Source organism: Ixodes scapularis, unplaced genomic scaffold, assembly GCF_016920785.2.
Source record: "Ixodes scapularis isolate PalLabHiFi unplaced genomic scaffold, ASM1692078v2 PGA_scaffold10__122_contigs__length_95168666, whole genome shotgun sequence".
NCBI lineage: Eukaryota > Metazoa > Arthropoda > Arachnida > Ixodida > Ixodidae > Ixodes > Ixodes scapularis.
In genome coordinates, this window is record NW_024609836.1 from 83,877,582 (window position 1) to 83,902,120 (window position 24,539).

Below are 24,539 nucleotides of genomic sequence, written 5' to 3' on the forward strand. Positions count from 1 at the left end.
CAGACCTCTGAAGCGTCAAGGCTATGTTTATTTGTTCATATTTTCACTCAAAGTTTCCATCACCTAGCTGCACCTCTGTGATAAATCCCGGCGCAACATGTAAATAAACCGGAACAGAGGGCAGCTGCTGTGACAACTAGCAGACGACGATGCAGCAGCCGCCTGCACCTGCCTAAGCAATCCTCCAACTAGAGCTCAACACTGCGACACCCCCGTAACCCCCTATGCGAGAAGGTTATCCTTATCGCTCCATCGAAATATATTTCGTGGACGCACGGTTCGTTGACATCGCAATGTTTCATGAACACATACTTCTCCGACGTTTCGTTGACAAATTTTCTTTACTTAATGGATTGGATTGGATTACTGGATTATTTTCTTCGCTGGAAGCATACCAGAACTAAAGCGAACTCGCCCAAGCTAGAGTCCCTCGATCAGCGCTTTGCTAAGTAGCGACAGCGATTGATGGGCCGACTCCTTCTTCCAGAGGTATGTGCCCACATTCCGTTTTCAGTTAGGAGGAACATGGCGGATTTGACTCTACCTCGCTCTTGAGTAACGGTTTGCCACCTTGGCATTCGAAAACCTACCTGCGTCCAACGTCGTTCTATCTGGATTGTCGTGTGACGTGACCCGCCAGAGTAACTCTGAAGATTTTGAACACAGCCATGGTGGGCGAGTTATAACATGGTGAACAGCGCGCTAGCAGACGACAGGAGCGAGGGGAGGAGGGCGGGGAAGGAGGACTTATTGCTACCTCGCCCAGCGTTATCTAGGGACGTTAACCCAGGCGGCTCTAGTAGGTCAAAAACAATTCTTTGAGCCCTAATCATAATTTGTTTAAATAACGCCACACTATGCGCTAACAGCCCTCGTCTCGCCCAGGGAAGCTTTCTACCGTAACATCCCGAGAGATAACCCGCCCCCTATTTTTGGCATGATTTGCTTTCAATTTTAGGTGGGCTATCTCTGGGGATATTGCAGTATAATCCCGGGGCCCGAGCTTGCAGCCATCCTCGTAGGAACTGCCAAGGGTCAGGCAACTGAGGCGATGTGCACAGAAAGCAACATTGGCAGAAAAACGCTTTCAACGAAACGTTGCGAGGTGTGTTGATGAAACAAACGCGGGAACTTTTCATTTAAACAAACTCGATGAAACGTGATGAAATAAAAAGCGAACATAAAATCAGGACAAGAAAGAGGACACGTACGACGGCTGTCGTACGTGTCCTCTTTGTTTGTCCTGGTTTTTTTGTGTGCTTTTTATGTTATCATGATCCACTACCAAAACTAGCCCAGTTTTCAACCATGCTGTCGAAGAAACGTCACAGTGTCGACGAAACAATGCCGGTGAAACGTTGTTCGAGGAACCGATTATCACCGGTGTAGACTTTGTAGAAATTAAAAATCTGAGTTACGATCGGCATTTCTCCCAGATACTGCAGAAGCACATACTGCATAAGTGTCTATGTCTTGTCGGCTAGTCCGACAAGCCCGAGAGTTAATATTGACTCGAACAAGGCCTTGAAGAGAGAAGCAAGCAATCAAGCGAGCAATCTACGTGACGTCACTGACATAAAATTGACTTTTTATTTTATTTTTTACTTATACGGCGGATGTCACAGCCAAAAATAAAACTTACCGTTCGCGGACACCTCTAAAATCCGTAGCAAAATCAAAGAATTCAAGGAGAAAAGCGAATGTGAGTGGGATGCACGTGACATACGCGGTGACGTAATGACGCAGTTTTCAAACTTTTCAACCTGTTTCAAACCGCCGAGTAAACGAACGCGCTCTCCTCTTGTACACATGGCTGTTGATTGAGCGACAGTCGTGAGCGTATTTTGATATCATCTCCTAAAGTCTCCCTCTTGTTGTGAATGGGAGTGCTTCTTCTAATATCCTAGTTCAGCGCCAGGACTACGGTCCACCCTTTTTTGGGGTGCTTCGAGCGTCAACATGTCCAACCGTGTGCTGAAGAAGTTGCAAGGGGGCAACGATTTTGGTAAGCTCGACGCCCAGTCAGACACTGAAGATGAAGCTCCTGCCGGTTCAGAGTCGAACGGGACCAAAAAGAAGACCAAGCAGCAGCGAGCCGCCAACCGCTTCGAGTTGGTAAGCACGCTTCGGCATCGCCTGTCGAGCCGCTGATTCGTGGTTTGTTTCTTGCCCTGTACCTGGACGTCGCCTAGCAAGGCCGCACCAGTTGCCCCGAGTTCACTACGTTTATTCGGTTGTCGCGACTGAGCTCCGATCAATACGTCTAGATGATGCGATGATTTCTGTTGGTCATTCCACTTTCTATCGCTGTGTTCAACGGTGAAACAGTAGTTGGTGGGAGTCTGCACATGTCAGCACTGGTACAGAGCTGTGCTTCCAGTTGGCGTTCTACTGTTTACAAATACGGAGCAGCAGCGGCGGCTGAAAACAGTAATTGTACGGCGTGGTTTGCATATAAAAACAACACGCGCAAGCATCTGCAGCGAAGAGCGAAAATTCGGTTTTTAAAACATCCAAAACCAATAAGTTCCGCTTCGCTTTAATTCCTAGAACGTCCATGCAGTATTAAAAAAAAACCAAAAAGAAAAGAAAAAAAAAAAGTAGTCCTCTTGTAAACAAACTTTCTTTGAGAGAAACAGAAAAAAGTATATTCAATAGCCTTCTACTACGTTTGCCATGAAGCGTGACCAGGTAGAGCTAACAGTCTGTTGTGGCACTCGGCAGCAATAATAACAATAACAACAAAATATATTAAAGGTACACATACGCAAATGTTGTTTGGGCCCACAAAAGCATGCACATTTGCACTTGTAAAGGGGTGGAGCTTTTGGCATTACAATGTGTGTCAGCACATTCAGCCAACACCACCTGGAAGACAAGACCGGCGCCTTACTTTCCCCTCCGAACGTCGTCACAAGTGGCTCCGCGCAGCGCCACCTAGCTTGCAAAAACAATGCCACCAGTGCGTCTCAGCGTCCCGCAACGTGCGCGACAATAGCACATGGTGAAGCCAAGACCGATGTGTCTGCCGTGCTGCTTTGCAGCGGTTCTTGTTAAGCTTCCGCATGTTTGCCTCCTGGGACGGGACAGGGATCCGCTAACAATAATGTCATGCGCTGCAGTCCTCGTCTTCTAAGTGGTATTCGTTCCTCTCGCCTCACTTTAGCTCACAGGGCTGGGCGACCAGTCCCTTTCGGACACTGCCAAGGAGGACGACGACCGCGAGAACGAGCCACCAGCCGGCCCGGCGCCCTCATCGGCACACACAGCCCAAGAGGGCGCCCCGGAGGAGTGCGGTGGAGTAGCCTCGGACGAAGGCCGCAGGGGCCGCCTGGAGAAGCAGGACTCGACGCAGAGCACGGACAGCCTCAAGCGCAGGAAGAAGAAGAAAAAGAAGAAACAGCTCAACAGCCAGCACAGCCACGAGGACAGGCTGCAGGCAAAGCAGGTGCCAGTGGGTGCCCGAGCACTCGGGAACGTGGGAGGGCTCAGCCTTAGGTGCACTGGATATGTGTAGAGTGTTTGAACCTGACTCGTTTGTAGCAGCGTTAATACTTGGACTTTCTTTGAAAACAACCTTTGAGACATAAGCCTTTCTCTTCTCCCAGTGTTTGTCACCAGTTAATTGAGGCATCGCCTTTATTGGTTGCTGTTGCGGAGGTGCCAAAGTTATCAGAATTCGGCATTGTGTGATTCAAAAGTTACAAGTGGTTCTTCTGAAATTCGGGGTCAGAAAAGGGTGTTTGTATATTAGTATCACACGCTATTCACTTCCATGTACTTGCAAGCTGTGCTGACCATCGTTTGCTCATTAAAAGTTTCCCTAAATCACTTCTAACTTTTTGTCGGTTGCCGCCGAGTTGGGAAATTTTTGCATCTTGCCCCAACTACTGGTGCCACAGTCGGGCAGAGCCTGAGCTTTTAGCAATGCATCATTCATTTTTGTGGTGCAAGAAACATGGTTCGCTCCTCTCAGCTTAACTTGCTTCCAGTAAAGTGGAGGCTCAGCTTCCTTTATTTAACTTAGTTTCTTATCCTTTCTAAAGTTCTCTCTTCCTGAAGACATTGAAAACACTGCGCACAAAGGCTATGCGCCGGAGACACCCTTGGAGCTTCCTTGTGTATTACAATAGTTTCTGGCGTCAACGCGGTGAGTCATAGCCTCCTATATAGGGAAAAAGCCAGCTGCTTCCCCGCCCGAACAATAGACTGCTCGGTCGCTGTAACAGAGGGAGGAGTGGAGGGCTAGGTGTAGATGTGCAGCACCACACGTGTTGTAAAGCTAACTACCCCTCTTTTATTTTTTTTTTTTTTTTGTATTTCGCGGAAGGCAGGAAAAAGACTACAACTAGCGTTGTTTAAACCTTTTTTCTACGACTTATCCTCCTTTCCAGGGATGCCGGAGGTATATTGCAAATAGGGGGACTGAGTCCAAGTTCCGTTTCGTCGTATTTTTGTAGTATTGATATACAAGTTTTTCTTTGTACTAAGTGAAACTCGGAAATTACAATCTCAGTTTTGTTCGAGAGAGACCTAGCAGGCTAGTTTTTGTTCCTTTCACTACGTTGTGTGCTGAAATTTCTATTTTATGTTCTATCACGATCATCACAACGCACGTGAGGACTTTGTAACGAGCCCCTGTCAGGGGGCCTGAATCGCTGCTGAGCTCCCCCATAAGAATACTTAGGGGGGCTCTGGTCCCCCCTGAGTATTCTTATGGGCATTCCAGTGTCCCTGCTCCTCTCCTAGTGCTCTCCGAGAGGAAGGCGTTGGTAGGAGGATGCGCCGAAAAACTGGAAAAGGAAGGCGAGTTGTAGCTGGGTGAGTTGTAGGTGAGGAGGGTGACGTGGAATGCTACCTTTTTTTTTGTGATATACGAAAGAAAGCAAGAGTGTTTTGGAAACTGGCCACGAAGCGGCACTCGCCTCCAAATACCATTTTTACCTTATGTTTTGTCGTTCTGCCCCTCTCACTTTTGGCGACCGGTACCGGTGTGAATGGTGCAGGTTTCTCCCTCTATAGGAGGCCGTGGGTGAGCACACCCACTCTGTGATTTTGATGTTTCCTGGCACAACCGTGTGCAGGCGGCGGAGGATGAGGTGACCGCAAGCGTTCGGGAGGTGAACCGGATGCTTGGCGAGCCGCAGGGTGGTGCCCAAGTGACGCCGGAGACCACCGGTGGAAGGAGCGAAAGGAGCCTGCTCTGCGTGGACCCGCGGCATCTGAACCCCGAAAACGAGATGAGGCGCATCTTCGGATCGAGAGTCGTCCAATCGGAGCAGGCGTAAGGGAAATGATGCTTTCTTTTTTTTTTGGCTGCACCAGAAAGAAAAGCATAAACTGGTACCAATGTAGACAGGGCTCAAATCGGCTTTAATTTTATCAAAGCGAAAATTGGTTTTTATTACAACTAGAGCATAATTTTTATAATTGTACCCCTAGGATTCTTTTATTATATATCTGTTAGCTAAACATCTTTGGATGTAATTAGAAAAACTACCCTAGAGGTGTAATTATAAAAACTGCACCCTAAGGGTGTGAGTATCATAATTACACTTCTGTGGTCGACTCCTACAAAAGGACCACACTTCTGTGATTACACCCTAGTGCTATACACCTTTCCAAAAATCGCTCCTAGGCCGCCGCCATGTTGCTGATGCTGATGCGGCTGGTGCAACTCTCGCGCCCTCTATCAGCTAGAAATTTTCTGCCACTCTCTGGGACTGTGAAGACCCGCTCAGTGAGGTTCTCTACCTGTGTTTTTGCGGTTTTGCATTCGACGTTTTCTCGCTCCTCTTAAAAGTTTCCACTTAATTTTTTTATGCGTGCTGCGTACCGCTTCTGTGTTATCTACTATTGTGAGAAATAAGGCTGGTAAGTGCCTGCCATTCAAGCTTTTCTGCTCGACATTCACGGGAAACGAAGGAGGTGAAGGACGTCGAACGACCCTCGACGCGATTTTGCGAACATTGTTCTCCCTCCTTCCAGAGATAATCCGCGTAGAATCCTCAGTCATCTCCAAAAATAGTTATCCGGGTTGGGGTGAAAAACGGGTCAGTCACGTTTGTTTCTTTGCCTTGGTGCGGTTGTGAAAAAAGGAAGCTGTCCCCGAAACGTGCCCCAAAACGAAGTCATCTCGAATTCCGTCCGATCGTCAAGATGTGACTGTCATCCACTGTGACTGTGTTATTTGAGATCTTTCTCAAATAAATTCTTTTCGGATAACGCTGCATTGTGTGGTACGTACGATATATTGTTCGAATGTTAACACTTCCTCAATTGTATGTCTGTGGCCTGTCCATCGTTAAACACATTATTTGTGAGCGTGAAAAATGCGTGCCTTTCGGTCCTCTTCTGTTGCAATTTATTTTTGACAGCAAAGCGCTTTGTCGTTTCACATGCGGCGAATCCCGCGGCGCCGTCAAAACTTATCGTAAGAAAAGAAAAAAAATAACTAGAACTATTAATTCCAGTCGCATTCGTTCTGTCGCGCGCTTACCCAACAAAAATAGTTTACAGGTTTTTTTTTTGGTTTTTTTTTTGCTTTTTTTTTGCTTTTTTTTTTTTTTTAAATTGTGGCACAATGTTTTCTCAATGTCCTCAGGAAAATACATGTACCATGAAACACAAAATATAGCAGGAAAAAACTAGAATTTCGCCGCCAGCAGCGTTTGAAACTGCGCCTATGCAGGCTGCGCCTATTGAAATCACAGTCCACTCGGTTAGGGTTAGGAGGGACGCCGGTGAGAGTCTAGCCTCAGACTCAGTGACTGGGCTCGAAAACGGTTTGTTGCCTTTTGGGGTCAAGTGTTTTTTGGAAGGGTGTATAGTCGGAGGAGTAGCTTTTTATATTACAAACTTGTTCAGCACGTCCCAGGGGCCACTTCTAAAACTCTAATAGTGAAAATGGGTAGACGATGCAACAATAATGCATTTTGAATTGTTTTGTTTTACTGGCTGGTGAACTCGTAAGGATATTTCAGAACTTCGTAGTAACACAGATGGATAGCACGACGTTTAATAATATCTTTCGAGAGAAACAAGGCATGCCAATATATTCCAGTTAACTTCTTCTATTTGTGAGAGGCAAGCCTTTGTTAAAGAGGGGTTGAATTGAGAATGCAGTGAGAATAGCATGCTGCACAGTGGGCTGTGAGGACACACCTTATTGGAAAACTATAAAGCACACCTCTGGCAGGCATGAGTTTGTTATCGTAGTCTAAAGGAAGAAACGGCCCCGAAAGGAAAGGATGCCAAACAGGAAAGCTGATTAGCAAATCCGACAAACACAGAAGGAAGTGAAGTGGGAACGGAACACAAAAATAATGATTTTGGACAAAATTTTTTATTTTTTTTTCCATTTGTATGGTAATAGAGCACGGACTTAATTTTCATATATTAAACGTGTCTGATTTCTGTTTTGTCGCTCTCTGTTGCAGGAAAAAGCGTGGCCGGGGTGGGCGTGTTTACGGCAGATCTGGCATCCTGGTGCAAGGTCGTAACTGGTCGCACATCGGAAAGCCAGGTGCTCTCAACAGATTACACCCCTAGCACGACTTTTACATAAGTGCAATCTTCAAGAGTCGACATTCTAAAGGTGTAACTTTGGTAATTGCACCCTCGGGGTGCAGCCTGTGTATTTCCACCCTGGGAGTGTAATTGCCGAAATGGAACCGTAGAGGCTCAATAACTATAGTCTGTTGCAACTCAAGAAGGTAGGGCAAGGGAAAGGAAAGCCGTGGAGGATGAAGCAGATGGAACGCTGGGGAGGAGAGGGGGAAACCTCCTCCTCTCTTTAGCGGTCTGCCTGCTTCCTCCTCCCCGGCTTTCCCACGCCCTACCTTCTTGAGTTGCAACGGACGATAGCTTTCTTCTGGGTGTACATATATAAAAATGAGTCGTCACAATTTTTTTTTCTTTATTAAATAGAGGTCTATTTGATTAAGACTTGAGGCAAATTTGCTTTAACATACCTTAGCTCAAAAGTGTTAGCTGCTTTGATTAAAGTAGAAGTTTGGGCTAGTTGGTATTTCATGATTAAAGATTAAAACAGCGCAGGGACACGGACAAGAACAAGAAGGTAGACAAACAAGGCGCTGACTTACAACTGAAGTTTATTCGTTCTAACAGCGAGTATAAATACTGTATTGTCACAACAAACAAACATGAATAAAAAGCTTGACCTGGATGCCACGTGCTCACTAGCCATCGCTATGCACTGTCACTGTTTGTCTAAATAGGAGCGTTCCTTATCTGACAAAGATAGTGACGGAATGCTGACACAGTTTTGCCCCAATCTTCCAATTTCCCGCGCCTCAATGATTTCCCGAGTGAGTTTGTCTTTATTTTTCCTAATCACTTCACATTTGTCAAAGACGGGAGCGCAGCAACAGTCTCGGCAGTGCAGGCCAAGATGACCTGACACAACTCTAAACACGTTATACTTGTGCTCCCGCAGCCGATCATTGAGGCCTCGCCCCGTTTGCCCGACGTATCTCCTGCCGCACGAGAGGGGAATAGAGTACACTACTCCCTCCACACAGTCTACGAATTGGTCCTTGTGTTTTTTGGTGCAACCCTGCTTTTCTTTAGGACAGGAGTTCACTTTTCTGCATAGCCCAGATAGCTTCTCTGGAGCCGAAAAAACCACATCAACTCCAACCCTACGGCCAACTTTCTTAAGATTGTGAGATATCTTATGGAGGTATGGTAAAACAGTTACTTTTTTGTTAACCCTACGAGCCTGCTGGGTAGTTTCCTCGCGTCCTTTCTTAAGTAAGCTCTCAGCAACTGTCGTCAACAGGTAAGACGGATATCCCGCATGTCTGAGCCTTGCCGCTTGTGTGTCGAAGCTTTCTTTCACCCTGTGGGGGCAGGACTTAAACAGGGCATTTCTAAAACAGAGGTTAACAATTCCTCTTTTCACAAGTTTGGAATGCGCTGACGAAAAAGGCAAGATGGGTTTCTTTGCTCTTGGCTCATATATCCAGCACACATGGCCATGACCAAGTTGCAGGCTCAGGTCCAGAAACCTAATGGCCCCATTTACAGGTACTTCATACGTCAGCACCAGCGGTTTCAGACACTCTTTGAACGTTTACAGGACAAACGACACAGCCGAATCAAATTCCTCATTGTCACAATCTAGAAGCACCAAATAGTCGTCTACGAATCTAAAAATTTTCCCCACCTTGGTTCCTTCTAGCTTGCCTGACAGGACTTTATCGTGGAACGCAAGAAATATATCGCTTAGTACTGGGGCTATACACGACCCTATGCACACGCCATTTCTCTGAATAAAAACACCGTCATTCCAGATCGCGAACGTCGACTTGAGATAAAAAGATAAAAGTTCTAGAAAGTGACTCACACTTGTTCTTGTCCGTGTCCCTGCGCTGTTTTAATCTTTAGCTGCTTTGTTTTTGTTATTTTAGCCCATCAAGGTAAAGCTAACAATTTTTTTACCTATAACCAGAGCAGCACGGGTGCAGCGTTATATTGCACGTCAAGTTTGTAGTGTTTAGGGGCCTTGTGGTGCTGTAATGCCCCGGTAACGTGGACATCTCTATTCCCCCCAAGAATTGTTTCTAGTGTGAGATGTTCATAATGAGGCAAAAGTGCATGTACTTGCCCAGTTCTTCCCTGAAAATGTTGTTTGTATAGCAGGGTATTCATATTATTGGAGGTCGTATTAACGAGATGTGATTGTACAAGTGCCTCTCTCGCTCGTAGCTCAGTTGTACCTGTGTTGGTGGTTTTAATGTGGTTTCGTTTGCGCTTCACCGCAGGCATAAGCATGGAACTGGTGGAGACAAGGGGCGAAGTGCATCACTTTACCTTCGAGCACAGCAAAGCTTACCAGGCCATCCAGTTCCAGTTCCTGGATGCCGTCGAGACCTTCAACCCAGACAACATTGTGGTGCGTCTCCCTTTGTGCCTCCCACGCTCGGCAGAGTCGTGCAGCTTAGAGGTCTCAAGCCTGTACAGTCCTTCATTCAGTAACGTGATTGCTGCACCCTTTGCGCCTGCCGTAAGATCCCGTCTGAGCGGCCATCCACGGTGAAGAGACAGGTGGTAAAAAATGTTGGGTGGGCTATTTTTGGAGATGAGATAGAAGAAGTTTATTAGAAAATGAGATGAAGCATGACAGTACCCGCTATTAACCACATGACATGGGAACGGATGTCAACAATCGTGGACGCAACAAATTTGCCTCCCACGATGCGATGAACTTGCAAGAACCCACTACGAACTCGCGTGTCGTGGAAACCGATATCGCACGCACAGATCGTGGACATGTCAGGCTCTAGTTTCATGGCGCAATAAACACGCAGGAACTAGCTACAAACTTGGTTGTCGCACATACCAAAACTCCAGATCGTGTAGTTAATTTGATTGCCATTAGACATCGCATAAGTTTAGGAGAAAATCGGGGGTGCATGATGTTTTGAAACTTTTATCTTTAGATATTTAGTTCTAAAAATGGGTGGGAAATTTATCAAGGGAGCATACTCATACAGGATTTTATAGTAGCTTTAACTTATGTGGTTACCTTGCTACATCCTGGTACTTTTCAGCAAAATGTGAGGAATTTGTATTGCACCTAAAGTTAATCTCACTACATCAATACGGAAATGGAAATCTTGGGCGTTGCTGCACCGCCAGGTTCATTAGGGTAACTATTTTCAAAACTTTTTATTAGAATAACGTTAGTTTTGATCTTTGCATCAAATACGATGCTGTTAACCCCTTAAGTGCCACTTTTTTTTTTTTTTTTTTTTTTAGGTAACCTCATAATGCCAAATATTTTTTTTTTATTGAGGAATTTTATTTTGTTAGCATCACAGATACAATTTCGATTTATTACGCAAAAATCAGTGGTGGTGACAAAAGAAAGGCTCCAACTAAAGTGAGTGCTGCCATCTATGATCAGCGCTGCAGACCGCTCGGACAAGCCTAGCTCGTCCATGGAATTGAGGGCTACCGAAAAGACCACTGGACGAGCTGAGCTTGTCAATGGCATTTTTAACCAGAAAGTGGCCGACTAGCTCGGCTCGTCCAAGGCACTTAAAGTGTTAATGCGCTCTAATTCAGGCACCAAATTTGCTGCCATTCATTGATTTTTGAACCGGCCAGTTTTATTTGCGGCTGAATTGTGCTCGCATTTTGGCTTGTGATATATCTGACAGTGGAGCCAAACCAGGGTGTTTATAAGAACTCGTTTGTTGCGGGTCGGCTGCACTTCTTCTTTTGACCGGTTTCTCTTCCGCTGTTGTCTCTTTATGCAGGCCCTACTGAACATACACCCGCTGCATGTGGACTCTCTGATTCAGTTCAGCGACGTCTGCAAGATGGGCGAAGACCTACAGATGGCCGCCGAGCTCATTGGTGATACAATCACTTCGGGAATCAAGGAGAAATGCTTGTCTTTATACTGCTTTCTCTAGGAGAATCAAACAGATGTGTTAGCTGTTGTCCCTAAGTCTTGGCTGGATTTCATCTGAGCCCTTGTAAAATTGCCAGAGGGCTGTTTAGTATCATTGTGGCAATGTTTAGTAACTTCTAGGTTTTTGTTTGAGAGGTTGCGATGTGCTAACTGTACGAGGAAAAACTTAAGGTGCCGGAAATTCTTGTGGTGCACATATTGCTTTTCACTGCTAGCAGATTTCATTGATGACGGAGGAAGGTGGAGGGTTAATTAAATAAACGGTAACGGCAGTCGTTTGCGGGGGAAAAAGTGTGATTTTGTCCGGGTGGGACTGACAGTTATTATTATTATTTTTATTTGACAATACTATCAGTCCTCACAACGTGGACCAGAAAATCCTCCAGCCCTTACATTTTCACTCACCGCTATGAAGTTAAAAAGTTCAGGTTGCTTGTCCCATTTTATGGAGTCTGGCGTAGGCACCCCCACTCGCATGGGCTCTCGTCTTTCTGCCGAACCCGCACGCTGCTCAACCTTCCTTCTTTTTAAGTGCCATCAATCGTGAGAGTATGAACCCCACATTCTGGAAAGGGTTCACATTATCGTCGACGGCGATCCAAGTTACCCGACCCGTTTGCCCGCAGAGCGTGCCCTCTACTGCCTGGAAAGCTGCTTCCACCCGCTGTTTAACGTGACCCAAGGCACGGGTCGTCTAGACTACCGGCGCCCAGAGAACCGCTCTCTCTTCCTCGCGCTCTTTAAACACCTTCACTTCGTCGGCCAGAGGGGCTGCCCCAGGACTGCCCTCGAGTTCTGCAAGTTGCTCCTCGGGTGAGAGGTTACCCACATCCGTAGCCTTGTTGCCCGTTCATTGCTATGTTTATTGTGATGTAATGGTGTCACATGCAGTCGCATTGCAAAGTCGCATCGTGGTATCCCGTGGCATAAGGGCATCTTATGCCGTGAAATTGCGATGTCAGCTCACGATGTCACTTGATGTCACGTGACGTCATCTGATGTCACGGTGTCACCTGACATCTCGTGACATTGTAGAAATTGTTTCCTCTAAACTTAGTGGAGAAAGATTTAGGCAACGCATTACGGGACGCCGTGATGATGTCATGTCATGACTTACACAAAGCTTACCCCAAGAGCCACTGGGAAACCTCACCGATAATGGCTATCGCCATAGGAAAGGAAGGAATTGAAAAGGAAGCTGGGTACTTATTTTCTCGGCATTTGTAATGGTAACAGTTGTCCTTGGCGCGTGGTTTCCTTCAGGTACTCCGCGTGAAGCAATACGAACGTGACATGGACACCTTTGTGCGTTTGTGACTTGCTCTTCATTTTGTTATCTGGATGGGTAGGTTCCACCAGACAAATAATTTTGGCAAGAGCCTTTCGTCTTTTTTTGTTTGTGTATGTGATAAGAACAAAAATTGGCGATCACATGTTTTTGTGAACTGCGTCGCACTTCGTATTCAAATGTTTGGATGAGCTGGGTTGTTGCATAGACGTTTAGAGTATGAATAGCGCGAAGGAAAAAGTAGAAAGGATGAGCGCACACTTGCAGCTTATGTTTTAGTGTGCAAACCTAAATGACGACAAAAAGAAGAGAGGGGTAATATATTGTATAATAAGAAAGAGATCTTTTCACAACAGAACTGGAGTGCTGACTTGGTGTCCATGAACAATATAAGGCAAAATATGTGGTGGTGGGCTACTACCTTGGCACATTTATTTCATCAGTTTAAGGCAATAAACTGAATTTTTGCGTTTTTCAACATGTCGACAAAACATAACTGTATGAACGTGAGGCTAGCTGCACTGCGGAAGGCGAGACTAAATTACAGGGCCCTGTTTTGAAACTCTTTTTAATGCAGTAAAACTGGTAACCTGACTGGGATCCCAGACAAGCGACTAACTCATCCGCTAGACTAACCTATCTTTAGGATCCCGTGTTTTCGGAATTTATTAGGGGCGAAGCTTTTTAGGGTCTAGCCTTGTCCGTCCGGCGTCCGGGCTCACATCAATCTTGCTGGTGCTCGTGCTGGTGCTCGTTCTCGTGAGCTCACGTGCTCGTGTAAAAAAGAAAAAGAAAAAAAAAAAAGAAAAAAAAAGATGTTTGCGCAGTCAACAGGATTTGAACCTGTGCGGGGAGACCCCAATGGATTTTTAGTTCATCGCCTTAGCCACTCGGTCACGACTGCGGAACGAGTAGGGGGCTCTGAGATGTGGTAGTAACTCGAGAGCTGGGGAAGGTCATTAATGAAACGTTGCATGTAGCCACTCAACGTCTTTACAGGAGAGAGCGCTGTGGTCAAATGCGTATATAATCGCGTTAAACTTTGCATGCATTGCCTCGACGTCTATAGACGAGAGGGCCTTGCGGTCAAATGCTCAAATGCGTTTATAACCACATGCCATACCACACATTCTCTTTCTGACATGGATGAAAACGAACGAAAGGCTCGGCATGCTGCGGCTCAGCGTCTACGCAGACAAGCACTACCAGAGCTTCGCCCCAATCAACATCATTCACCACGTAAAGATGCGGTCAATTTTTTTTTTATGAAATTCGGAAAATGTTTTTTGGAGTTTAGTTTTCACTAAAAAATCCAGATTTATTTGAGTTTTTTTTTTTTTAGTGCCATTTTTTTATTGAAAGTTTAATTTTATTGTGATTCTAATTCTTCATTGAAAAAATAAAAATAAAGAATATCCGGACACAAACGTACCCTTACCGCATAAAAACTCACGTTTGTCGAATGATGTCTCTGCGGCTGCATTTGGCATTGGCACCCTTGCCATTGGCAATACTTAGTGTCCCATGACAAATCTTGCAAAAAAGTATTGTTTCAATTAACGTCAATACTTTGAAATAGCCAAACACCAGTGGACGTAGTCGATGGGAAGCATAAAAGCTCCCCAGCTGCATTGCCCCCTGCTATGGAATCTACAGGTTTGTAGCTTTCACTTTTATGAAAACACAACCCCTCCTCCCTGGTGGTCCCTGTAAGAAGCAGAAGTAGCATGCTACAAACTGGAAGCCGAAACCCTGTCCAACAGAGACCTTTGTCTTGCGACCTGGAAGTACAACGACCCGTTGGTCTGAACGAACCTTGAGGAAATACGGTAAACCCTTTTTCTCGACAGTTCGAAATTTCAAAAGGACCACCGACCCTGTGCTCACAAAAAACCTATTCATAAAACACCATCTTCTTTGCTTTTTATTGCTTTTTTTATTCGGCCATCGTGACCTCACAATTTGGAGTTTTTCGGACAAATCTGAATTGACGAAAATTTGAGCGGCAAATGTTTTTCTGAGTTCTTCGGATATATCCGGAAACAAGGAACCCTGCCCGTCTCGTAACGTCCCAGGCTAGACCCAGAGAACGACCCGCTGTGCGCCACCCTGATGCTGGACTACTTTGCACTGCGGGCAGACCAGTATCAGTACCTGGTACGCCTGTACCAGGAGTGGGAGCCCTCCCGGAATCTGTCCCAGCTGCCCAACTTCGCCTTCTCGGTGCCCCTGGCCCTCTTCCAGCTGGCCAGGGCGCAGAGGGACCACCAGGGCGGCGCCACGGGGGCGCACGCGGACCGCCACGCCGGCACTCCCGTGTCGGAAGAAGACGCAGACCGCATGGTGAGGATGGAGTGCACACTTTTTAGGATGGGCAAGAGGAAGCATCAAGCGTCACGGTCCTCAGATAAACTACTTACTTGTCTATCGTGCGAATATTCAAACTTTCGAACAACACGCTATTTCATATTGTCGCGAATGGAAAAGGATAGACAAATGTAGAACTAAAAATCAAGGTTTAATCGGTGAACTTGCGCCAGAAACAAAGGTAAGAATGAGCGTTGACAAAGCAGAAGCCACCTTCGCAGCATTGGCGTGACTGCTGGCTTGAGTGAGGCTGCGATAGAGTGAGTGAGTCGGCAAGGCCGCACTGGCCTTCTATCTATTATCCTTGGTATCTGGAACATTCGCTCTAGAATGTTCGAGCGTCGAACACTTCGGAGACTGACTCGGCAAGGTCATGTTGGCCTCCTTATCTATTAAACTCGTGGTAAGAGTAAATCGAATCTTGTAGAAGTACAAAGAAGCGTTTACATTCGACCATGCAAACAATAATATTTGCTTGCAATGGCAATATTTAAAGTTTGGATCGCGACGGGCTAGCCCTTGAGAGTGTGCTTCTTACCAAGCACTGGTGCACTGCAGAGAAGGAACACCCATGGAGCTCACTTCCGTGGGTGTCGCTTCTTTGCAGGGCACTGGTGCTCAGTAAGAAGCATGCTTAACGGTGCCAACCCGTCGTGGTCAGCACTTGGAAAAGTACAAATATTGCACACATGCTTAGGGGAAAAGCACTCCTTCAAAGTGGGATGCAGCACACACCCAGTGTATTTAAAAAAAAAGTAGCAGAAGCTTTATAAATGTCAATATCTACATTGTTTTAAAATTTTCAAAATTAAACTGTGGCTATTATGCGGTAGTATATTAGACAGAAATTGCATACAGAAGAAAATTTATAAATCTCCGTGATTATGTGTAGCTGGGCATCTGCATAGGTTTAATTTTATGTCAAATGTGTCGTTTACTTGCCATGCCAATGTAAGCATTGAACTTTCTGAGGGTGCAGTCCATAAGTAACACTAGTAGATTAAAATTAAATTAGCTCAGAAATTAATAAGTGAAAGCTTGGGAACAACCTTCATGAGTTCAGCTGGGCTTTCGTTAAGCATGGTACAATAGCAAAAGGCTTTCAGAAACTATTCACTTCAAATTCACTTCAAACTCAAAAGGCACTATTCGCACATGCCAAGCCTTTGTCACCACAACGGGTGCTGGTCCATGTGGGAGTAAAAGAAAAAGTGAAAAAACAAAACAAAAGGTGTGAAAAAAATTCTTGAGAATTCTTTTTTTTTAAGCAGATGTGGTACACTTTAATGCGACTTTCTTTAAATTATTCCTAGCACGCACATGTTCAAAGTAAATTTTGTGGTGTCTTGATTCGAAAAGAGCTTCATTTTGTATAGTTGCGCCTCATTCGGGACTTTTTTGTTTGTGGTATCAGCAGCCACTGCAGGTGACAGACTTTTTCTTATTTTTTTTTTAATACTGATGCCGCTGGGTTTTTGTGTTGGCAGCTGCAAGACTCCCTGATAATGTTCCCGGGCGTGCTGACTCCGCTACTCGACAAATGTGGCATCCAGCCGGACGCCGAAGTGAGCAAGCACCACTTCTTTGGGCTTGCAGCGCAGGCACAGTGAGTCGGGACCCCTCCTCATTCCTACGCCTCTGCCGTCTGCGACCAAATGGTGATGTCATGACAATAATAACCCCTGGAGAAGGGGAACAGAGAGGACGAAGGACAAATGCAAAACTCCAAAGACAGCTTGGTGGCTGGTGCGCGACCGAAAAAATCCGCCTGGTTCTGGTATCGAACCAAGGACCTCTCCATATTTCGGTTGTGCTTTTGATCAGGGGCATGGTTGGGGCATTGTTCCGATGCCGGGACACCCGCCGAAGGTTTTGGCTATTCGCTGTCTCTTTTTTCTACGTACTCCGTTCCTTTAATGTGTTGTTTCATGATCAGGGCCATTGTTTTAAGCTCTTCATTTGCACATAAACTAGCCTGTACACCTTAAATCTTCGATGGTCGAGGTTTTTTTCCCTAAAAGATGTTTCCCAGTGGTCGAGTTTTGTGTCGAAAAGAATGGTGTAAAGAAACGATCAATGTGCAGGTTTTTTTCTAGGTTGCTTGCAAGTTGTTGAGGTTTAGAAGCATAGATTGGAAATATTGCGGGAAAGTAGCTCTCGCCTTTCCTCCATGCGAGTTTATTTTTGGCAAGCCCGCTTTTGCGACATTCCGGCAGTCTCAAATTCTGAATCGGAGGTGTTTTTGCGGAGCTTCTTGATAGAATTAGTATCTCTCGCCCTCTCAATTCAATTCTGAAAAACGTTAAAAGAAAGAGCCGAAGCTCCAGGTGCCACTACCGCCGGAGCAGTCGACCTGTGAAGAGACCATCTCGCGTGTTTCACCTGCGCAAAGCATCTAATTTCAAAACTCATAAGCAGCCCCAGCAAAAGCGAAACACCATGCGAACGTTTCTCGTTTGCCAGAGACTTAACAAATTGCAACACCTCCCATGGTGCATGCCACTCTGCGTTTAAGCGGGCACTTCCAAACGTGCAATTACCGCCGTACATGTACGTCAACGACCGTCGAAGAGTTGAGAATGTTTTTCGAGTTTGCTGCAAGAGTAGCGTAAACACTGTGGGGTGAACTCGAGCCGTTATTCGCCGTCTCGTCTCCGGCGCAACGCCGTACCGTTGCACGGTCGCGGAAAATAGCTTTTGCCGCTAAGGACTCCGGCAGTTTTCTGCGACCCTGTTCTTGACCAACGAGGCTGGGGACGCACTTTGGCGGCTGCGGCGATGGCACCTGGCAATCTGGAAGAGTTCTTAGCGGCAGTCTAGTGGGACTGCCGTCGCTCGCACGAGGTGACGCGTGTGCATGCTGTTTGGACGCAGGCAGTCCCCCGCCCTGAGCCAGTTGGTGTCCCTGTTTGTTGGGCGCCATTTTGGGCTCTGGAAGGAGCCCGAGGTGCTCGCCTGGCTGGAGCGCAACGTCCGCGTGGTCCTGCAGAGGGTCGACCGGGGGGACCCCCTGGTGGCAGACTCTGAGGCCAAGTGAGTTTTCAACCGCGGACAGAGGGAGAACATTTTTGGTTGCTGGCTTTGTAATTTTTTATGAACAAATTTTTTGTTAATTTGCATCATTGAAGTAAACTTGTTAGATCATTGTTAAATAGCAAGTTTTTTTTATTAGAGTTATTTTTTTATTAAAGTTCATTTGTTATTTAACACTTTTATGTTAGTTTGTGTTACTAGGTTAATTTTCTTAATTGTTAATGAACAAGTTTATGTTTCCTTTAGAGTAAATTTGTTATTAGTGAAGTAAATTTGTTCATGATTACTTATCCTGTATTTTTTTTGTTAATAATGAAGTAAGTTGTTCATTATTTTTTAATTAACAGAGTTTTGTTAGTTTCTGTTATTAGAGGAAACCTGTTATTAAATTAGACTTGGTAAATTGTTAATTAACACATTTAAAACTTAACTAACAAATTTAAATTTTGTTATGAACACATCTTAATTTTCAATTAACAGATTTCTTAAATGGCCAGCCCCAGTATACAGGTGCACGAGTTAGGTGTGCATTTCCTCGGTCCAGTGCTGAAGCTCTAAACGTCGGTTTTTCTCTGGCGTCGTTCGGTTGGCCAGGAGGAAGAGGCGCTACCAGGGTGCCACCCCTCGCAACATCTCCCGGCACATTCTCCTCTCCAACATCAAGGAAGCTAATCTCACCTTGCCACAGGTGAGACCGTCCCTTGCACTCGATTTTCCGCCAGAAGATTTCGCAACTTTCCAGCACCTATCACCTAGAAAAAAGGAAAAAAAAGCCTAACACAACAAGCCTCGAAAGCTTCCTTGTGAAGTACAAAGCACCTACAAAACAAACTGATATAACTGAGTTCTTTACTGCTATGTAAGTGATCTTTTAATAGTTGTGGTGTTTGATTTTGGACTAATAAGCATCTTATACATTTCCACTCCTTTCTAAAGCTTCAATAACAGGTTTTCTGAGATGCTTCCGGTATAGTAAAACCCCTGATATAGTAAAATTACTCCCCGGTCGGGACAGGTTTACTATAAATAAGTTCTACTGGATTTCCTGCTGTATTTTGTATTTTTATTTAGAAACAATTCGCTAAAAACAACCTTCCCATTATCTATTTAAATAAAAAATGGAAGGTCTTCTGGATGCTTAAGAATTGTTTACCGAAGCAGTCTCGCAAGAACGCCAGGAGTGCTTGTTTGTTCCAGATGCCAAGCATCTTATCTGACCTCAATTTTAACTTTATAGCAGTCCTGACTATTTGTAGACAGTGTGAAATTCTGTCCTCTATACCCGCCAAAAATGTATTTTCTTCCTAACTCCCAAAAAAGCTGTCAGGATGATAGCACTATGAGTAGCGAACACATTCTTTCAAATAGTACTATACAAGATGACCCAAAGATGGTTGAATAATGGCATCTCGTCTCTCATAAGATATACGAAACCAGTAATGAAGCAGTGCAATTGTGTATACATGTGTGTAGAATATGTGCCCACTCAGAGGCAAGCGTCCAGGACGTATCCATAAGGAAGAGGGGGTTGACGGGAAAGATGATCCTCAGGACAGTGTCGCTCATCCTTTCAGGACCTCGCCAATGCCCCCATCTTCGGCTTCGACCCACTGCCCCCCGTCGACAACATTGTGAGCTACACCAGGCCTCCCAGGTGGGAATCTGGAATGGGGCAATCGCCCTACCTTTGGGGACAGTGTTCTCCAAAAATGAGGATTTTGGTGACACCCTTTCTTGCGTCGAATGATGGTTCCGATGCTCTTGGCTGTCAGTCTGTCAGCACCAAGGATACAAAGACTAACGTATATCAACGGGCCAGTTCTCAACCTTGTTACAATTCTTTTTTCTTTTACATTGGGCTTTTTTTTTTTTTTTGTTGGCAGTAACACTTTTTGGCACCTGTGATGTTGTGTTTTTTTTTCGTTGTCGTTTGTAAATGCATTTTTTTTTTGTTTTTTTTTTTTTAGCATTGCAGGATTTTTATTCTGTTCACATATTTTGGATATTCTCAAGCAAATTAAACCTTACATAGTCGGTCTCATGACTATGACATATGTGAGCAGTGTCCCCCTAGCCGGTTAGGAGACTATGGGACGTGTGAGCTGCCCCAAAATAGGTTGTGTTGACGAGGCTCATGGATTGGTCCACTTGTGTTTCGTTCGTGGCAGGACTGTGCAGGTGACTGACCAGAGCATGGTGAGCGCTTTCTTTCGGTCCCTGCTGCCCAGCTTCAACTTGGTGAGTTGTTCCCAGTCCTTCCGACATTGCATCGTCGTTTGGGCCCATGGGTCTCCCTTCCTGCATTTGTAATCATGCAGCCCGTGTCAGTGCCCCCCAAGAACACCATTCTGGTTTCAGTGTCTTTATTATGTGTTTCAGTTTGGGGCAGTACTACCTACACAAAATTAAACTAAAAAAACCATCAGCAAAACAAATTAACATCAGATTGTTGCATTACATTTCCAGTTGCAGTGAAGTATACAGGGTACGCTGAGGCAAACAAAAACCAATAATGGTGGAACACCTGGGGGGAGTATGTTACTCCCGTTTGGCTATTGTTTTTGCTCGATTACCTCGAGTACTTCCAAAGTCTCACCATCAAGTGCTAACTGCAGTACCTCCTACAATTTACTTGTTTGGGATCGACACTCCTTCCCGATCGCTCGAGTGAAAAGAAAGAGCACTTGCCCCTCAAAGAAATGACAAATTTGCCGATGGTGTTGTGGATGCAGACTCAGGACTACCTATTCGACTAGCCTGGTTCATATACCTCAGGACAACTTAAAACCTACAAATTCCTAAACGCGTTCAACTACTTCGTGAACGGCAAGGCATTGATGGTGGGCACCTACCTCTCCCAGGCGCCGAAGAGACGCGTTGAGTTTCCCCGCGGGAGTCGCCGAGTCGGGTCTTGCCAGAATTGCTTGCTAATGAACCAAGAGTCGTCGCGCACCCACCCACACACAAGATGAACATGGGAGAACCGGAAGTATTTCTGTCCCCCTGTCATGGCAGCCAGAAGTGGCCCGCGCACCCTGTATACATCTTTTTTTTGTAAAGGTGTTTATTGTATTATGTTAAAGATTTTGCTCTCTTTCTATCTTTCAATGGAATGTCTTTATTGCAAGTAAAAGTTTCATTGTACCGCAAGGAAAACTTACCGCAGTACTTCATTTAAAGTCTGTTGACAGGAATGTGCGGTTTGGAATTGTTTCATCTGTCTTGCCCGTGTGCCTTTAGGGGTCAGTGCCACCGTCAGTCATGGGACTACCCGATCACGTGATGTCACCAATCGTGTTGTAATATCCAGCGCTGTCACAGTTATATGACGCAGTGTCACATGATGTTGACGCAGTGTCACATGATGTGTTCACAGTGTCACGTTGCGATGTTATGTCACATTATATGACCTAAATTTAGTGGGAGAACTTGCCAGAGTTCAAGACATACATAAGCCGTGTCAGTCGAGTTTCCCTGCCAGATTTAGCGGGAAAACTTCCCGCCAAGTATACGTCACGTGACTTGACCTTGTTATCACGTTTTGCGACAGCTTTTCGTGATGCCCTACACTTAGAAACCAGCTCTAAAATTTATTCCGCATTAAAATTGATCAAATGAGCTAGAGTGGAAGGAGAATAAGCTACTCTAGCACTTGCATTAATTCTTCAGCCCAGGGAAGTGGTTGGCATTGCGGTGGACGACCGGCTAGTTCCTGGCAACGACGACGGTGACCTCCAGCACGAAGACATCGGCGGTGCCGCCGGCGCAGCCAACGACGGGGCGCCCCACGTGGTGGATGCGGGCGACCTCCGCCGCAGCGTCACCTCCCTGCTCGAGGCGATGCGCGATCTCCTCAACAACATCCACCTACCGTCGGACGCGCCCAACGACGGAGACATGGACAGCGACGACGAGCACGAGGACTGAGGCGCGAGGGTGCTTCGTGACGTGGAGGAACGCGACGCGGAAGCCCTCGCGTTTGAGCACACTCCGAAGGGACCCGGTCCCGGCGCGGCGTGTTCCTCGTCGTTGTTTCTGCTGCTCCCAAGTTCTTTGCGTTTGTGGAACGTCCTCTCTTTCCCGGTGACGCCACCCGCACCGACCAGGACATTCCGCCGAACCCGGCGCCACATGGAGACTGAGATGCGGAACTTGGTTGCTCCCACCCACTAAGCGTGTTTGTCATGGCTCTGAGGTGTTGCTAGTCGACTAAGGAGAACTTGAATGGGTCCCGTGTCTTCGGTCGTGTTTTTGGCCGTGTCTTTGCCTGGGGCTTCAGCCGTGTCTGGACGTGGCTTCGGCCGTGTCTTAGGGTTGGTGTCAGTCTGAGGGGAGCGAGGAAGGTGGCGTGGCATTATATTTCACCATGTCGCGTTGATCTGTACCGCCACGTTTAACCGCGTCGATTGGTCGGTTGAGTACAAATTGACCCGCCTTTTCTTCTCCGATTGGTGGAGGAGGCCGACATTGATATTATGCAACACGCCAGGATGTGTGCTTTAAAAATATAATAATCTGTTTGTGCACGCCGACGAGAGCGCTGTACGGCTCCTCGGCCATTGTTTTTGGAATGACTTTGTTATGCAGGCAGTGCCGGTAAGCTTTTAACTTTTTGGAAGGAAGCCGCCTCTCCATTTGCTGGCATGGTGGGATGGAATTCCACAACCAGAGAATGGCATACTCAAGATCTTCATCAGAACCCGAAACGAGAGAAGCCTTATAACGCTCGCCGTTTTATTTTCTCTGCCCGTTGAATGTGTTATTGTGCAATATATACCTACGTCTTTGCGCATTTCAATGCTTTGTTTCGGTTACGAGAGTGTACTGTGGACCATTAGTCGCTCGTTGTCCCAAAAAATTTAAAAAGAAGTAGCTCGATCTGTGATCGGCTCGTTTTTTAAGACTGCTATTACCGAGCCACGCTGGGATAACAGCGCGTGCCTTGCACCGATCAACAGTTTGCATTTTTCGTGGTGCCTGCAGCATTTGTCTCGCATGTGCCGTGCCCGGCATTGTAAGACAAGCTTTCAGGGTGGCCAACCTTGCTGCCATTTCAATGCTTAAGATGGTGAAATGAGGTCAGGTGAGCCGGGCACTGCGAATAGTCACCAAGTCGTCGGGCCATAAGACAGCAGGAGGGAAGGTGTTCATTTTTCAATGTCACTTGAACAGTTTTGATTGCACCACATAGTTTAATCAAACCTTGCCCTTTGGGCAGAGTTGCCCTTTTGTTGTTTTTCCCAAATGTGGATCCGGCTCGAAAGCTGACGGCCATCGCGCATCTCTGTTGTAAGGTTGTCTGTCACTTCATTTTCTTGAAGGAAGCGCCATCTTTTACATACTGCCAAATCTTTGTGAACATGCAGCACGATGCTCCAGAGGCATGGATGTACGTCTCAACAACATTCAAGGAAGGAAGTTGTTTTTTTCACACAACTGTTCTCTGGGTTCTGTTGATCCCAGATATGGCATTAGTCCTTAGATAGGTATGTTAGATCTGGAGCTATTGAAAACAGAAATGTTCAAATAATTTCCTACCGAACCTTGCAGCACACTTTCCCGTAACAGCAACAAACGAAAAGTGGGTGGCCATAATACCAATGACTTCATTTAGCCGGTGATGCCAAGTTTATTGTGTTGAAAGCACGTCATTGCGGTTTGGAAGCCTTCAAATTTTATGTATATTTCTCTAAAATTATGGTTAATTGCATTCCCAAAATTGGGGAAAGTAAAACAAATGGCATCACAGATTATAAATCTATTTGGAATTCATCTAATAATAAAAAGTGTATGATTGTCACCGGAAACTAACGGTGGAAACCTCATCTAAAAGCATGTCGACTTCAGTTCGCTGTACTTACACTTGGACAAGAATTCTTAGACAGTCCTCTGCCCACACACTTTGGATAATAACTTGCGGAGCGAGAGTCTCGTCACGTTTGTTCTTGACTGTATCTGTTCAGCAGAAATATGGCCTGCTGATTGTTGCCCATGTGCTACACGAGCGTATGAGACTCAATGTGCCATTGGCAGGAGCGCTCCGAATGCCTCTGCAAGTTGGGACCCGAGTTGCACGCAATAAATGTTGCTGGTTGCACTGCTCCCGAAACATTGCTGGTCCAGTACTTGTGGCGATCACGCATTCTCTTTTGTGTTTGTTAAAAACCGTGCATATAACATCACGAGCAAGACTAATTATTCTGGCGCAAGAAAGCTGTAATGGATTATGGCAATAAATTGCAGTTCCACATAATCGAGCGAGTCGTGAATTGAAATGTAATTCACCCTTTTCGGCGTGGCTTGTCCAGCTTGAGACTGTTAGGCATTGGGGTAACGAAGAATCAGTCTTAAAATGGTTAGAGTGAGTATCCTCCCCTTTAAGTCGAAAGGTCGATAGCCGCCGCA

The 24,539-nt window shown here is 45.8% G+C and overlaps 1 protein-coding gene and 1 non-coding gene across 3 annotated transcripts; one reads left to right on the forward strand and one right to left on the reverse strand.

The window, feature by feature from the left end:
• The first annotated feature begins 1,728 nt into the window (after positions 1 to 1,728).
• On the forward strand, positions 1,729 to 24,387 carry LOC8023665 (transcription factor 25). 2 transcript variants are annotated; one of them, XM_040207682.2, is made up of 14 exons: positions 1,729 to 2,115; positions 3,167 to 3,448; positions 5,085 to 5,284; positions 7,440 to 7,525; positions 9,789 to 9,919; positions 11,289 to 11,388; positions 12,073 to 12,259; positions 14,810 to 15,077; positions 16,589 to 16,707; positions 17,976 to 18,134; positions 18,729 to 18,822; positions 19,709 to 19,788; positions 20,303 to 20,372; positions 21,804 to 24,387. In XM_040207682.2, exons 1-14 carry the CDS (start codon positions 1,960 to 1,962, stop codon positions 22,059 to 22,061), a joined length of 2,190 nt encoding a protein of 729 aa, XP_040063616.1. In that variant the 5' UTR covers positions 1,729 to 1,959; the 3' UTR covers positions 22,062 to 24,387. The 2 variants fall into 2 exon arrangements, with proteins under 2 accessions (XP_040063616.1, XP_042144643.1); XM_042288709.1 differs by having other exon boundaries at positions 1,798 to 2,115; positions 3,167 to 3,454.
• Positions 13,557 to 13,638, reverse strand: Trnaf-aaa. The gene has a single exon. It is a non-coding gene; the product is annotated as a tRNA-Phe (tRNA).
• Positions 24,388 to 24,539: the final 152 nt, after the last annotated feature.